Source organism: Amblyraja radiata, chromosome 37 (genome assembly GCF_010909765.2).
Source record: "Amblyraja radiata isolate CabotCenter1 chromosome 37, sAmbRad1.1.pri, whole genome shotgun sequence".
In the NCBI taxonomy this organism is placed as follows: Eukaryota; Metazoa; Chordata; class Chondrichthyes; order Rajiformes; family Rajidae; genus Amblyraja; species Amblyraja radiata.
The window spans coordinates 12,297,966-12,312,227 of NC_045992.1; the positions used below are offsets into that span (position 1 = coordinate 12,297,966).

General features: G+C 43.7%; 1 protein-coding gene across 1 annotated transcript in view; it reads left to right on the top strand.

The window, feature by feature from the left end:
* The first annotated feature begins 5,071 nt into the window (after positions 1–5,071).
* LOC116966573 (tyrosine-protein phosphatase non-receptor type 20-like) overlaps positions 5,072–14,262 on the top strand; it is a 54,405-nt gene continuing 45,214 nt past the window's right edge. The window contains exons 1-2 of the mRNA XM_033012962.1: positions 5,072–6,087; positions 6,376–6,540. Of these exons, the coding sequence (XP_032868853.1) occupies positions 5,914–6,087; positions 6,376–6,540 (339 nt within the window). The 5' untranslated portion in view covers positions 5,072–5,913. The remainder of the gene's footprint in view (positions 6,088–6,375; positions 6,541–14,262) is intronic.

Below are 14,262 nucleotides of genomic sequence, written 5' to 3' on the forward strand. Positions count from 1 at the left end.
GTTTCCAATTCCAATCACTCCAGCACAAAAGCAAGAGATTTTCCTAGTGACTCCTTTAGTTTTATTCCTGTGATCTTTAATCCTTGTCCCTTGCAGGAAGTTTCTCACTATCCACTCGGTCCAAGCACGCATCATGAGTTGAGTTACTCCAGCACCTTGTGTCTATCTAGGAGCGGGAAGCAGTCAGTTTTCAGACCCAATTGCCTGAGGTTAAATCAGCTGGGCTGACTGTCACGTCTGGATTCTCTGGAGGAGTTTGGTGAAGTGCTTGCACTGCTTTGAATCTTTCCGGTGTGAGCTCGTCGAGAGCGACACAAATGAGGTGGAGCTGTTTCCACGCTGGCAGCAATAACTGAGGCGTAATTATACTTTCCTGATCGAGTGCAGGCAGCATCTTCACTGTGTGGGTGTAATCTGGAGCAGGCTCAAATCAACCCACTTGCCCACTGATGCCTTTTAATTCCTGCTGTACATGCAGTGAGCAAATTATGTTGGAGGGCTGTTTACTTGCTTTTGTCATTTGGCTATCCAATCACTTTCATCTTTAATCAGGTCATGTAAAAATTAATGTGTGACTGAATAACATCCCATTATTGCCCCAGGCACACATCCCACAATAGAAAAAACCCTGCAATAGCAATCCTCCCTATGTCTCTCTCCCTCCTCCACTCTCTCCTGCACTCTCTCCTCCCCTCTCTCCACCCTCTCTCCACCCTCTCTCCACCCTCTCTCCCCCTCTCTCCCCCTCCTCTCTCCCACTGTTGTTCCCCCGTTTCTCCCCCCTTCTCTCCCCTCTCTCTGTCTCTCTCTGTCAGACTCTCGCTCTGAGTCTCTCTCTCTCTCTCTCTCTCTCTCTCTCTCTCTCTCTCTCTCTCTCTATCTCTCTCTCTCTCTCTCTCTCTCTCTCTCTCTCTCTCTCTCTCTCTCTCTCTCTCTCTCTCTCTCTCTCTCTCTCTCTCTCTCTCTCTCTCTCTCTCTCTCTCTCTCTCTCTCTCTCTCTCTCTCTCTCTCTCTCTCTCTCTCTGTCTCTCTGTCTCTCTGTCTCTCTGTCTCTCTGTCTCTCTGTCTCTCTGTCTCTCTGTCTCTCTGTCTCTCTGTCTCTCTGTCTCTCTGTCTCTCTGTCTCTCTGTCTCTCTCTCTCTCTCTCTCTCTCTCTCTCCCTCCTTGCCATCCATTCTACAATTTCAGCTTTCAGTCCAGAACACCTTGGAAGTTAAGATCAACCAAGTGAATTTGACAGGAGCTTCATGAAACAATTGTAGTTGAACCATCTAAGCAGAAATGTCTGGAGTCTGAATACAAAAGGTGTTAAGGGCGAGTTTAAGGAATTCATTGTGGAGATAGGACTTTGACAGTTGAAGACTTGACTGCCAATGACAGAAGATTATCAAGAGACCAGAACGAAGGAGATGCAGGGACAGAGAATTATACAGATGGAGTGTATTACAGAATTTAATTTAGTTGAGAGATGTGGCATAGCAACAGGCCATTCTGCCTTGTATGAGCTAGTATTCACTGGAATTCAGAAGGATGAGAGGGAATCTTATAGAAGCATATAAAATTCTTAAAGGATTGGACAGGCTAGAAGCAGGAAAAATGTTCCCGATGTTGAGGGAGTCCAGAATGTGGGGTCACAGTTTAAGAATAAGGGGTCGGCCATTTTGGACTGAGATGAGGAAAAACCTTTTCACCCAGAGAGTTGTGGATCTGGAATTCTCTGCCACAGAAGGCAGTGGAGGTCGATTCACTGGATGTTTTCAAGAGAGAGTTTGATTTAGCTCCTAGGGCTGAAGGAATCAAGAGATATGGGAAAAAAAGCAGGAATGGGATAGTGATTTTGAATGATCAGCCATTCCTGTTTCCCTGCTGTACCTTACAATAATCAAAAGACACAGGAACGATGCAAGTTAAGGCACAGTTGGCCTGAATTACACCATTTGTGCCTGTGGACCTGATACCTGGCTCCATAATACATAAGAGGTGGATATAACGTCTAGATGGCACAGGATATTATAAAAAAACATCCAGTGGAAAGGCTTCTACAGCAAGCAATGAGTAAATTTGGCAGCTCTTTGGACTGCTGAAATGGGAAAACATATTGAAGACTTGCCAGAATCCAACAGTCGCACAAATCCTGCATGGCTATTAGGTTGTAATTAGGAATATCTCCCACGCCAGCAGAACAACGAGGAGAATATCACCAAACAGAGAAAGATCATGAAGCAAGAATTCTTCTTCTTTACATTAATATCAATAAAGCTTCTTAAAAAGCATATTTCTTTAGCCTTATAAATAGAGGTGTGGAATACAAAAGCAGGAAAGTTGCAATGAAACAGTGTTAATCATTGGTTTATGCATCTTCTGGAGCAGTGCATCCAAACTTAGGGATCACACATTCAGCAAGAAAGTCAAGGATCTGGAAAGGAATCTGTGGAGATTAATGAGGGACGTCAATTATACTCGACCCGCTGCGTTACCGAATTCCTCCTGCACTTGTGTATTTTTTTTAAACCAGCATCTGCAGTTCTTTATGTCTCGACTTCAATTATGTTTTGGGACTGGAGCTGCAGAGAATGATGGGGTGAATTTAACCAAAATGGTCAAAACAATAAGAGCTTTGATGTTTCCAAGGGCAAGCTCATGGGGCGGGCTCAGTGGCGCAGTGGTAGAGTTGCCACCGTAACGTTTTGTCACCACACAACCTCTTGTGTGGTTTCCGGCTCAGAATTACAACTCATGTGGATGGAGTAGATAGACACAAAGTGCTGGAGTAACTCAGCAGGGCAGGACAGGCAGCATCTCTGGAGGAAAGAAACGGGTGACGTTTTGGGTCGGAACCCTTCTTCAGACTGAAAGTAAAGTGGAGGGAACTAGGGGGTAGGAAAAGACCAGAAGAAATCAGGTCCAGCAACAGATGATCAAGGAAGAGTGGAGCCCACAATGGTCCGTTGTTGGCTGGAGAAGAGGTGATCACGAAGGGATATAGGAATGTGAAAAGTAGGAACTAGTAGGATGACTAGGGTGGGGGGGGGGGGGGTGGAGGGGGGGGGGGGTGGGGGGGAGGAAAGGAATGCAGGGGTTACTTGAAATTGGAGAAATCTGTATTCATACCACTGGGTTGTAAGCTGCCCAAGAGAGGTATAGTACAGTAGAATATGGTAGATGCAAGTGAACTCTCTGTACGGTCCTTCAGGAATTGGATTAGGCTGCACCAATTGCCTGCAATCCTCCAAACCTGCAACCCTGCATTGTTGCTCTGCATTGCTGCTCTCCTGCCTTGTCTTATCTTTTATTCCTTTAATTTCCAGGAACTGCAAGTAGAAAGAAAGCTAAAAACTGCTTGGCGCTACCAGGCAAGTGCAGACCTTCTGTAAGCATGAGTGACCTAGAGGCTGTTCATTATCTCAGTTTCTTCCGACTCGATAGCCTGCCTCACCTCAACACCTTACACTTCACGCACTTGTGCTGAGGCGCCACATTTAAAATCCATTGACTGCTGTTGCTTAACAGACATACAAGTTATTCTGAATCATTAAAAGATGATGAGCAGAGGAGGCTGAGTGATCCCATCGCTGGGAATGACACACTCAAGCAGGCTGGATTGAAATGCCAGTTCATATGATCGGCCCAGACCCAGATGTGGCAATGGAACTGGCAACCCTTGGAGCCAGGGGCTACTGACAGCCAAGCAGAAGATTTGTATCTTTGCAGCTTGGGGCTTGTTGCAGGAGCTTGCAAGATTGCCAGGAGATACACGATAGCACCAGCTGGTCCATTAGTACAGGCCACCATTGTTGCCCAAAGCAACATGTTTGCACCTGATGCTGTTTCACTGAAGCAAAGTAATAGCCTGCCCTTGGATGAGTTGCTGCCGTGACTCAGTGGCTGATCTGTTTAGTTTAGTTTAGTTTGGACATGCAGCGCGTAAATAGGCCCTTCAGCCCACCGTGTCCGCACCAACCAGTGATCCCCGCACATTAACACTGTCTTACACACACTAGGGACAACTTACACATACACCAAGCCAATTTACCTACGTACCTGTACGTCTTTGGAGTGTGGGAGGAAATCGAAGATCTCGGAGAAAACCCACGCGGTCACGTGGAGAACATACAAACTCTGTACAATACAGCACACGTAGTCGGGATCGAACCCGGGTCTCTGGCACTGCAAGTGCTGTAGGGCAACAAGTCTACTGCTGCACCACCCTGCTGTACTGACAATACTGAGCAATAATCGTGGATCCATTGAAGACACTCTATTAAATGCATGCAGTAAAACATGGTCCTAAAAATAACCAGTCATGCCAGTCTTGTCATCTGGTAAAATATATTCTTAAATGAGATAATGCTTGGTTGTAAAATTGATTGAATATGTGTTCCTCTCTTGTACCCAGTGACTAGCATGTCCACACCCTGCCTGGTTCAGCACAGTGGCACAACTGGTAGAGATGCCGCTTCACAGCCCCAGATAGCCTGGTTTGATCCTGATTCTGTCCCCGTCCATGTGGAGTTTGCATGTTCTTTCTATGACTGTCTGGTTTCCCCCAGTTACTCCAGTTTCCTCCCTCATCCCAAAGAGGTGGCATAGCGGTAGAGTTGCTGCCTTGCTGCGTCAGAGACCCGTGTTCGATCCTGACTACGGGTACTGTACACATGGAGTTTGTACGTTCTCCCCGTAACCACATGGGGAAAGATACAGTCTGTAAACAGGCCCTTCAGCCCACTGAGCCCACACCGACCAGCTGATGGGAAAAATAGGATCAATGGGTTGATCAAAATGGGTTCTCAATGGTCAGTGTGGTCTTCGGCAAGATACTGTAGAACCAGTTAAGGGTTTTTTCCTGTGATGTAAGACCCCATGAATATAGAGCAAGAAGCTATGGAGATCAAAACCACATGATTGACATTTCCCATTCTTTGTCCATGATAAATTGGGAGCAAGCTGGACAGGGACAGAAAAAGGCCTTGTTCTCTACCTTGTCTTATTTGATAACCTGCTTGCTTTTGGTTCTATATGCACTGACTTGTATATCTTTTTCTTTGCAAACTCAAGGCTTTGGTGAGTTTAAACCAGCATCAAAAGAAGGACACAGCCGGCTTGACCAGGAGAGGCTGCGGGTTCTGGATGGTAAGGGTGGCTGCCCCTTGTCTTAATCCAGTTTGATCTGTTGTCTGACTCTCTGCTTCAGTAGTCAGTCCTCTGCCAAAGGAAGAATCCGCGCTCTATCTCCTGCTTAGAGGAGGATTAATTATTGCCAGCCGGCTTGGCCACCACACGAGAGCACGGCTCTGCATCTGATCCAGTGGCTCTATGATCACTGCTGGGCTGGCATGTGGCATTGAGAGGTTGCTGAGTAACAGCAGACCAGGGGGGCAGAAGAGGAAGAGGGTGTGATCGTTGCTGTTGTATAAAATAGGGAAGAGCAAAAGCAAGGACACAACTACGACAGATGTGGGTTGCTTCGAAGTTGTAAGGTACTCTAAACCCTGTCGACCTTCAACGTTAGTATAATTATTAAATTATAAATGATTAAACAACTTATCGAAGCATCATTTAGCAATGTTGATTTAAATGACGTACTGCACTTTATAGAAGTGTTTTATTCCAGAATATGAGACTTAATTTTCAAAAGACAATCATAGAATTGAAACATGATTAGAGGGAGGACAGATATTATGAAGGAGCTGATGAATTAGTGTTTGGAATCATTTTGTAATCTTTTGTAAATGTTATTTTGTATAATTTGTCCTTCCTCACATTTTCCACCACACAAGGAAAATGGTTTGAGGGAGTTTAGACATGATTGAGGTGATGATAAATGAGCAGGGAGTAATTTTGGAGTATATATAATTTTTATATAGTTCATCGTGTTGTCACCACACAAAGGGGAAGCGTCCACTGTTTTCGGTGATGTTTGAAGGTTTCGCATCCTTACCCGTCACAGAATGGACTTTGCTTCACGGAAAAACAACGTCGCTCCGTCAGGAAGTTTCTTTTTCACATTATTATATTTTTTTAGGAAAGCAGTCCAAGGATTATGTACGGTCCCAACATAACTCCACCACACTGCCGGGAGAATCCGAGGTATCTTGCTTTTTAAATTTATGTTTGTGAGTTCAAAGCTCTCGGTGTTCTTGATATTTATTGTTATTGTACAGTATTTATTATCTGATTTGTGACTGTATGATCACTCTGTGAAGCAAGTAGTAAATGATTAGCCATTGCTGTATTCATGTTGTATGGCTGTTCTTCACAATACTTACTCATCTTGTTGATCCAGTGGCAGGACCTCCGCACCTTACTGAAGGCTCACCACTCTCCTACTGTGCTGGAGGTACTGTGTGAAACCCAGCTCCCCTTTCTATCTCCCAGCAGAGTCTTACAATCCACATTGAGTTGGAGAAACCGACAAGTGGCGGCTTGGGCTTTGCATTAGTGGGTGGTGACGGTGGAACGGCTGTGCTGGTGAAGGCTATTGGCTCAGGCAGTGCGGCAGGTCTGGACGGAAGGCTCAACGTCCGTGACCGGCTTTTACAGGTAACCTCCCTCGGGACATCCTACGCACTCCCCATGGTGCCTCTGGTTCATGTGAATCATGAACGTACAAGATTCAACCCTGTGGATATGTCGGAGTAGAATTGGCTTGTGGTCATTGTTGCACTTGGGGAGTTCCATCAGCACATTTGCACCCGGCAATTTCTCACCAGTACAAAATACAATGTGGCGATGTTTAGCATGATTTACCAATGATACAGCTACCCTCTCTCCTTTGAAACATACCGAGGATCTTAAGTGAAGATCGAGCCTCAAACCCCTGTCCCACGGTACGAGTTCATTCCAAGAATTCTCCCGAGTTTGCCCTGATTCGAACTCGGAGATTTACGGTAATGGCCACTCGTCGGTACTCGGGGCTCTCGTGGACATTTTTCAACACGTTGAAAAATCTTCACGAGTCTTCCCGTGCTTACCTGCCGTTAGCGAGTCTTCCCGAGTACCTGCCGTTAGCGCTAAGAGACGTCCCCGAACTCCAACGTACACGCTACGTTCATTCTCCGTGCTTACCACGAGTTTGATTTTTTTTAAACTCGGGAGAGCTCTTGGAATGAACTCGCACCGTGGGACAGGGCTTTATGTTTCTCCAGGAACATGCATTTCCTAAAAGCACTACATTCCCTTACTGCATCACATACTCTGTTGCAATCTGGCGAGTCTTTCGAATGCACGATTGCTTCAGAGTTTCCATGGGACCATTGGGGAACTTCAGTGGGAGATTGCCACAGGGAGAAATATATATATATATATATATATATATATATGAAAGACTGTGTTTGCCAGGGTCTTCACCAGTCTGTGGAAAGGCAGGTAGTGTAGTTGGAGCAACCCTGCAGATATTACTAATGATGACAGTCTGCTCATGTTTGTATATCACTCACTTCTTAAGACATAGGAGTAGAATTAGGCCATTTGGCCCATTGAGTCTGCTCTGCTATTCTATCATGGCTGATCTATTTTTCCCTCTCAACCCCATTCTCCTGCCTTCTCCCCATAACTTTTGGCACCACTACTAATCATGAAGCTATCAATCTTCACTTTAAAAATACCCAATCACTTGGCCTCCACAGCCGTCTGTGGTGAAGAATTCACAGATTCACCACCCGCTGGCTGCAGGAATTCCTCCTCATCTACATTCTAAAGGTACGTCCTTTTATTCTGAGGCTGTGCTCTCAAGTCCTAGACTCTCCCACAACTGGAAACATTCTCTCCGCATCTAGTCTTTCAACTCCAAGTGTGTTAGGGGACAGAACTGTACAAGTTTGATAAATTTCTAAAATGGAAAATTATATATTATTTGTACAGTAATATTGATCTAATTATAATTGAGAGTTAATTTTGAACGACCAGTTATGAAGCTGGTTCATTTCAAGATATTATGTGTGGTGATGAAACAGTAGTCAGTAAAACATAATTCAGGAATTTACTTCTCTTTAATGCAGACGAATAAATAATGCAAACTTCTAAATTCTTATGAAAATGTAATAGCACAATTTAGTTTTGTTTTAGTTTGGAGATACAGAGCAGAAACAGGCCCTTCAGCCCACCAAATCCGCTCGAACACTACCCCTCACAGACTAGGGACAATATTTTTGTTTTACATTTACACCAAGCCAATTTACCTACATACCTGTACGTCTTTGGAATGTGGGAGGAAACCGAAGATCTCAGAGAAAGCCCACGCAGGTGGAGAACGTACAAACTCCGTGTAGACAGCACCCATAATCAGGATCGAACCCAGGTCTCCTGGTCTTCTTTAAAGCTAATGTACAGAGGAAAAAGTACGGAAGGAACTGTAGATGCTTATGGTGGACAATAAGCAGAAAAATAGATGCAAAATGCTGGAGTAATTCAGCGGGTCAGGCAGCATCTCTGGAGGAAAAGGATGGGTGACATTTTGGGTTGGGACCCACCTCAGACTTTTTGGTATAAACCAGCATCTGCAGTTCCTTGCTTCGACAATAAGCAGAAAGGTCTGGGTGATTTTGTAATACTTGGTGGCACCTTGATCAAGGATTTATGAAAATTCAACAATGCGCATAGTCTCCCAAACACTTTAACGCATTTTTCAAACTAGTAACAATAACAATAAAATGCAATGACCAGATGTAGTATATAGTTCCATTAATTTAATTATGGGTAGTGTTATGGTAAATATTGAATGAATAGAAGGAACTGTAGCAAATCTTTGAAGAGCAATATGGTATGGATAGCTATAGAATATATACATTTCTGACTTAATGGAGAAATCAGCTTATGGACAGTTCTCAGGAATGGAACCATTAAATATATATAAACGGTGTCAAAATATCAATTTATTATTGAAGAAGCAACTGATAAGAAAAACAACAAAAAAATGTAGAGAGTTGCTGACTGGAAACCTGACATCTTTCACGTTTTGTAGTTGTCTCGTCTACATTACAAGATGATAAATCTTACCATCAAACATGTTCTGTTCAAAGAAAGAGCAAATGTTTGCCAAATGTAATGAAGACCCATCACCTGAAATAGGGACATCGTGGCCAGTCAAGTCCTGCGATTCCTAGGCACCAAGAAATACAGAACTCGGAGTTGCAAGTTAGATGCACGGGTGAACACACTTGGCACCGGATGAATAATCTTGCCGATGCTCCGCTTAATGGCCCATGTCAAACTTATTAAAGTTCCAAGTTTGATGCATTGATTCTCTCGATGGATCCTGAACTTTTGTCGCCATTTCTTTACCATCAGAACATGTTGTCCCTTGGAGGGGAATGGTCAGCTAGTAGCTGTAGGCTTCCTCAAGGTGAGTGCTGCTATTCAACTTTTGTGTTGTCCATGTGGATTAACTTGAAACACAGGATTCAATTCATCTGTAATATTGTTCCTGCACTAATAGTTTCCGCTGGCTGGAGATGATATTTTGAAATTTATATCTTTCCAAATCCATTTTTCATGAAGTTTTATTTGCACTATCAGACGACCAGATGCTAAATCTGTTCATAGGCACAAAAAGCTGGAGTAACTCAGCGGGTCAGACAGCATCTCTGGAGAAAAGGAATGGGTGACGTTTTGGGTCCAGACCCTTCTTCAGACCCAAAACATCACCTATTCCTTTCCTCCAGAGATGTTGCCTGTCCTGATGTGTTACTCCAGCTTTTTGCGTCCATCTTCGGTTTGAACCAGATCTGCAGTTCCTTCCTACACGTGCTAAATCAGTTCATAAACAGCAAGGAAGGGATGCAAAAGGGGGCAACTGAGGTTCACACACCCCAGCTATCCTGCGGAAAGGATGCCTCATTATCCTTGATACCACTGCACACCAGCTCAACAACATATTCTGCTTGGCAAGGTGAGCCCTTACTCTAACCCCTGGCAAACCTGCTCTTTCTAACACAAGCATGTTCACCATTGTCTTCCAAAATCTCAGTTTTGGGAGTTCCTTCACTTCATTCCTGCTACCTCCTCTCTCTCCATTCCCCTCTCCCACCTCCCTCAATGTTCCCAGCTAACTCCACACTAGTAGATGTTCAAAACCCAATTGAAACTTGTTGCATATGTACAGGGTAACACTTACATATATCTGTATATACATGTTAAATACTTTAATATGCCCACATTTACTAGAGAATACCTTCAATATACCTAGATATATTGAAGGATATATTGAAGGTTCCATGTATATCTTCATATACATGCATACAATCTGCATATATTGCAAATAACCTCATATACTCACATCTACTTCCCAATACCTATAACACAGCTGCATATATCTTCATAAAATATAACTTCATATGACTGCATATATTACCAAAATCCTTCACCCTCCCCTGCACACCCTAAATATAATCTTTAACCGAAGGCTGTTGCATGGAACATCTCTGCTGTTGCCAATGTTGTACTTAGACCCTGCTAATTGTTGCACTTGAGCTGACCTAAGAAAATCAGTAGTTTAACGTACGTGCCTTGGGTCAAGTTTCTGACTGGTCTCAGCATTGCGGAGGCAATAAATAGCTTTATAAGTGGATGTATAACTGACTGGGTAAAGGGGAGGTGATCAGGCTTAAGTGGTGAGCTGGGCCACCACAGATGACTTTGTGGAAGGGAGGTGAACCCATGTGGTACCATCAGTAGCGTCAAGGAGCAATGCAGGCGTAATGTATTTAACCCAGCACCGAAACCAAGTCCAAAACTACGATGACAAACCTGTTTACTGACCGAGAAGCTTAATTGGAGTTCTTGTTGAACTATAATCGCAGCACAGATCAGATTAAATTCTGAAACTGGCCTCTGTGGTTTGTTACAGCCAGGCAAACCCCTAATGCAATCCCGAACACAAGTCGGTGGCTGGTTCCAAAATTACTCAAGTACTAAATGAATTCATTCAATGGCATAAGTGCTGGAATAACTTTGCGGGTCAGTCAGCACCTCTGGAGGACATGGATGGGTGACGTTTCAGATCAAGGGCCTTCATCAGACCAATTCTATGTCATATTTGAATTAGATACTTGGGAACATATTTTATTTAAGCCTATGTATGTATATGAGTTTAGTTTTTTGTCAAGTGTACCGGGGGACAGGGAAAAGCTTTTGTTGTGTGCTAACCAGTCAGCGGAGAGACAGTGCATGATTACAGTCGAGCCAACCACAGTGTACAGATACATGATAAAGGGAATAACATGACTACAGATCAGGGAGGAGATTAAGAAGAGCATAGTTAAACTAAGAAGCGCTGCTGTCGGAGTAGAGATTTAAGAGAGTGGAGCGATTGTCATGCAAGAATGCACATCTATTTTTGTGACTAGCTGCAAAGAGTCACCTGGCTTGTGCGCCATAAGTGATAGGAGCAGAATTAGGCCATTCGGCCCATCATGTCTACTCTGCCATTCAATCATGGCTGATCTATCTCTCCCTCCTAACCCCATTCTCCTGCCTTCTCCCCATAACCTGATGCCTGTACTAATCAAGAATCTATCAATCTCTGCCTTAAATCTCTGCCATCAGTCTGAAGAAGGATCTCAACCCGAAACGTCACCCAATCCTTCTCTCCAGAGATGCTGCCTGTCCCGCTGAGTTACTCCAGCATTTTGTGTCTCCTTTCAGTTATGATGAATGCAGATTGAGTCTGTATTCCACTATTGGTGACTTTCTATATTAGTTTAGTTTAGATGCACAGCGGGCTCGTCGACCCACTGATTCCGTACCAACCAGCGATCCCCCCACACTAACACTACCCGACACACACGAGGGACAATTTTACATTTGCACCGAGCCAATTAACCTACAAACCTGTACATCTTTGGAGTGTGGGAGGAAACCGAAGATCTCGGAGAAAACCCAAACAGGTCGTGGGGAGAACGTACAAACTCCATACAGACAGCATCATAGTCAGGATCAAACCTGGGTCTCTGGTGCTGTGAGGCAGCAACTCTACCGCTGTGCCACCATGCTGCCCTCCTCTCTTTTAGTTTTAAAATTCCATAGGTGGCCCTCTGAAATCTACTGCAGATTGTTGAAACTGCTGCAGACTATAACATACCGTGGAGGGAATAGCAGAGTTGAATTTATAAAGATTTGGGATGCACAGCTGGAACTAATGGAGTGAACATCAAATGAGAACAAGAACTCTAACTGAAATGCCTGCCATTTCTTCAGCAATAAGCAATATTCCAAGTCGAAAGCTTGGAAACAGAAGGGAAAAACAATTTAGTCATGAAGTAAATCCAGCATGAAGATGAATCCATTTGGAAAATGAGAACTTGTGGGAACAAAAAAATTGCTTTTAAATCGCATCAGGTACAATGCTAAAGAGCTGTAACTGATGAAATATATGAGAAAGGATAGAAGGTTCTGGAAAACTCAGCAGGCCAGGCACCTTCGCAGGAGGACATACTGTAGATAAGTAATGGGGCCCTTCTTCGGACTGATTGTATCTTTCATTCCTGGGCCTCCACCATTACTAGAGTGAGGCCACATATAAATTGGAGAAACAGCACCTCATATTCCACTTGGGTAGCTTACAACACAACGGTATGAATATTGAATTCTCCAATTTTAGGTAACGACAATACCTTCGCCCTCTCCCGTCTCCCCACCCCCCTCCCCTCCCCCTCCCCCCTAAACCACCTCCACCCCCTTATTTCTCCCCTCCCCCTCCTCTTTAACCCACAGCTTCACACAACCAGTCCGAAGAAGGGTCCCGACCCGAAACGTCACCTATCCATGTTCTCCAGAGATGCTGCCCGACCCGCTGAGTTACTCCAGCACTTTGTGTCTTTTTTATTTGTTGCAAACCAGCATCTGCAGTTCCTTGAATCCAAACATATCATAAACCCAGCCATTGTTATAATGTGGGAAACATAGCAATCATGGGCACCAAGTTCCCATCAACTATAGAGAAGTTAATGAGCAGAAGATTGTGACCTTAGTTCATATTGATTAGCGAGGGAGAGAGGGATAGAATGGGCAGGAGCTGAAGCAATTAAGCATCTACAAGACTCCAGCACCACTTTGCTCGGGCTATGACGGATCGCGTAGGCCAAGAGTATATAATGACAGGTTGTACCTTGGAAAAAATCCCACTCATGATTAACCACTGAAGCAGAAATCCACAAATGGTTCGAGGATCAATTCACTGACGCTGGCAACAGCAAATGGAAAAACAAAGAAAATGTCTTGCAGGTGAGAAGTTTATGGAAAACAGCAGTAAAGTTTTGCAAGATTAACAGTCGCACATAATAAAGAAGTGGTCCGTAACATTGTAGAACGCAAATCAACAAAAGTACAAGAAACTGTAGGTGCTGGCATCTAGAGCACTAAACAAACTGCTGGAGGAAGGCAGTGGATCAAGCAGCATCTGTAGAGGCCAGGTTTTGGGTCGAGACTTTGCATTGGGACTGATGTGGCAAATCTTTGATGCTCTGCCTTGCTAGTGCAGGGTTTTTTAGAGCTCATGTTGGCCAAGGACCAGTTGGTTGAGTTTGGATCAAGTTTGAAGCCGTATATGTAACATTACGCCTTAAAAAGGGACGCAAATCCTACTGGGCTGTGATTTGTAACTAGTTTGAGTTCAGGTTTATTATTGTCACGTGTACAAGCACCAAGCAGTTTACGCACGTTTGATTTATGCGTTTTTTAAATTACGAGCTTGTTTAATTAATATTAAAACCTAATTTGCTCACTGTATTTTTGAAATAACGTACTTAAATTTATGCCTGTTTAAATGTTTAAATTCTTATGTTTAATTTATGAATTTGAATTATGTGCTGATTTTCTGGAACGTATATCCCCATATCAAACGTGAGGTGCCTGTATTGAGGTACAGTGAAAAGCTTGGTATTGCATGCTATCAGATCAGATAATACTTTAATTGCATTGATACAATTTGTAGGTTTGAGTTTCCTCCCACACTCTAAAGACGTACAGGTTTACAGATTAATTGACTTGGTATAAATTGTTAAATTGTCCCTAGTGTGTGTAAGGTAGTGTTAATGTGTGGGGATCGCTTGTCGGCGCGGACACGATGGGCCGAAGGGCCTGTTTCCGCACTGTATCTCTAAATTAAGCAATCAAGTCAAACTCAAGTACAATAGGTGGAGCAAAGGGGAAAATGAAAAAGTTGTGACTCACAATCAGTGACTCATTTCCACCGGACAATGAACAAGGATTGCAAATATCTTAGTTGAAGATAAAGCCTAAAATATCGTGTGTATTGTGATTGAAACT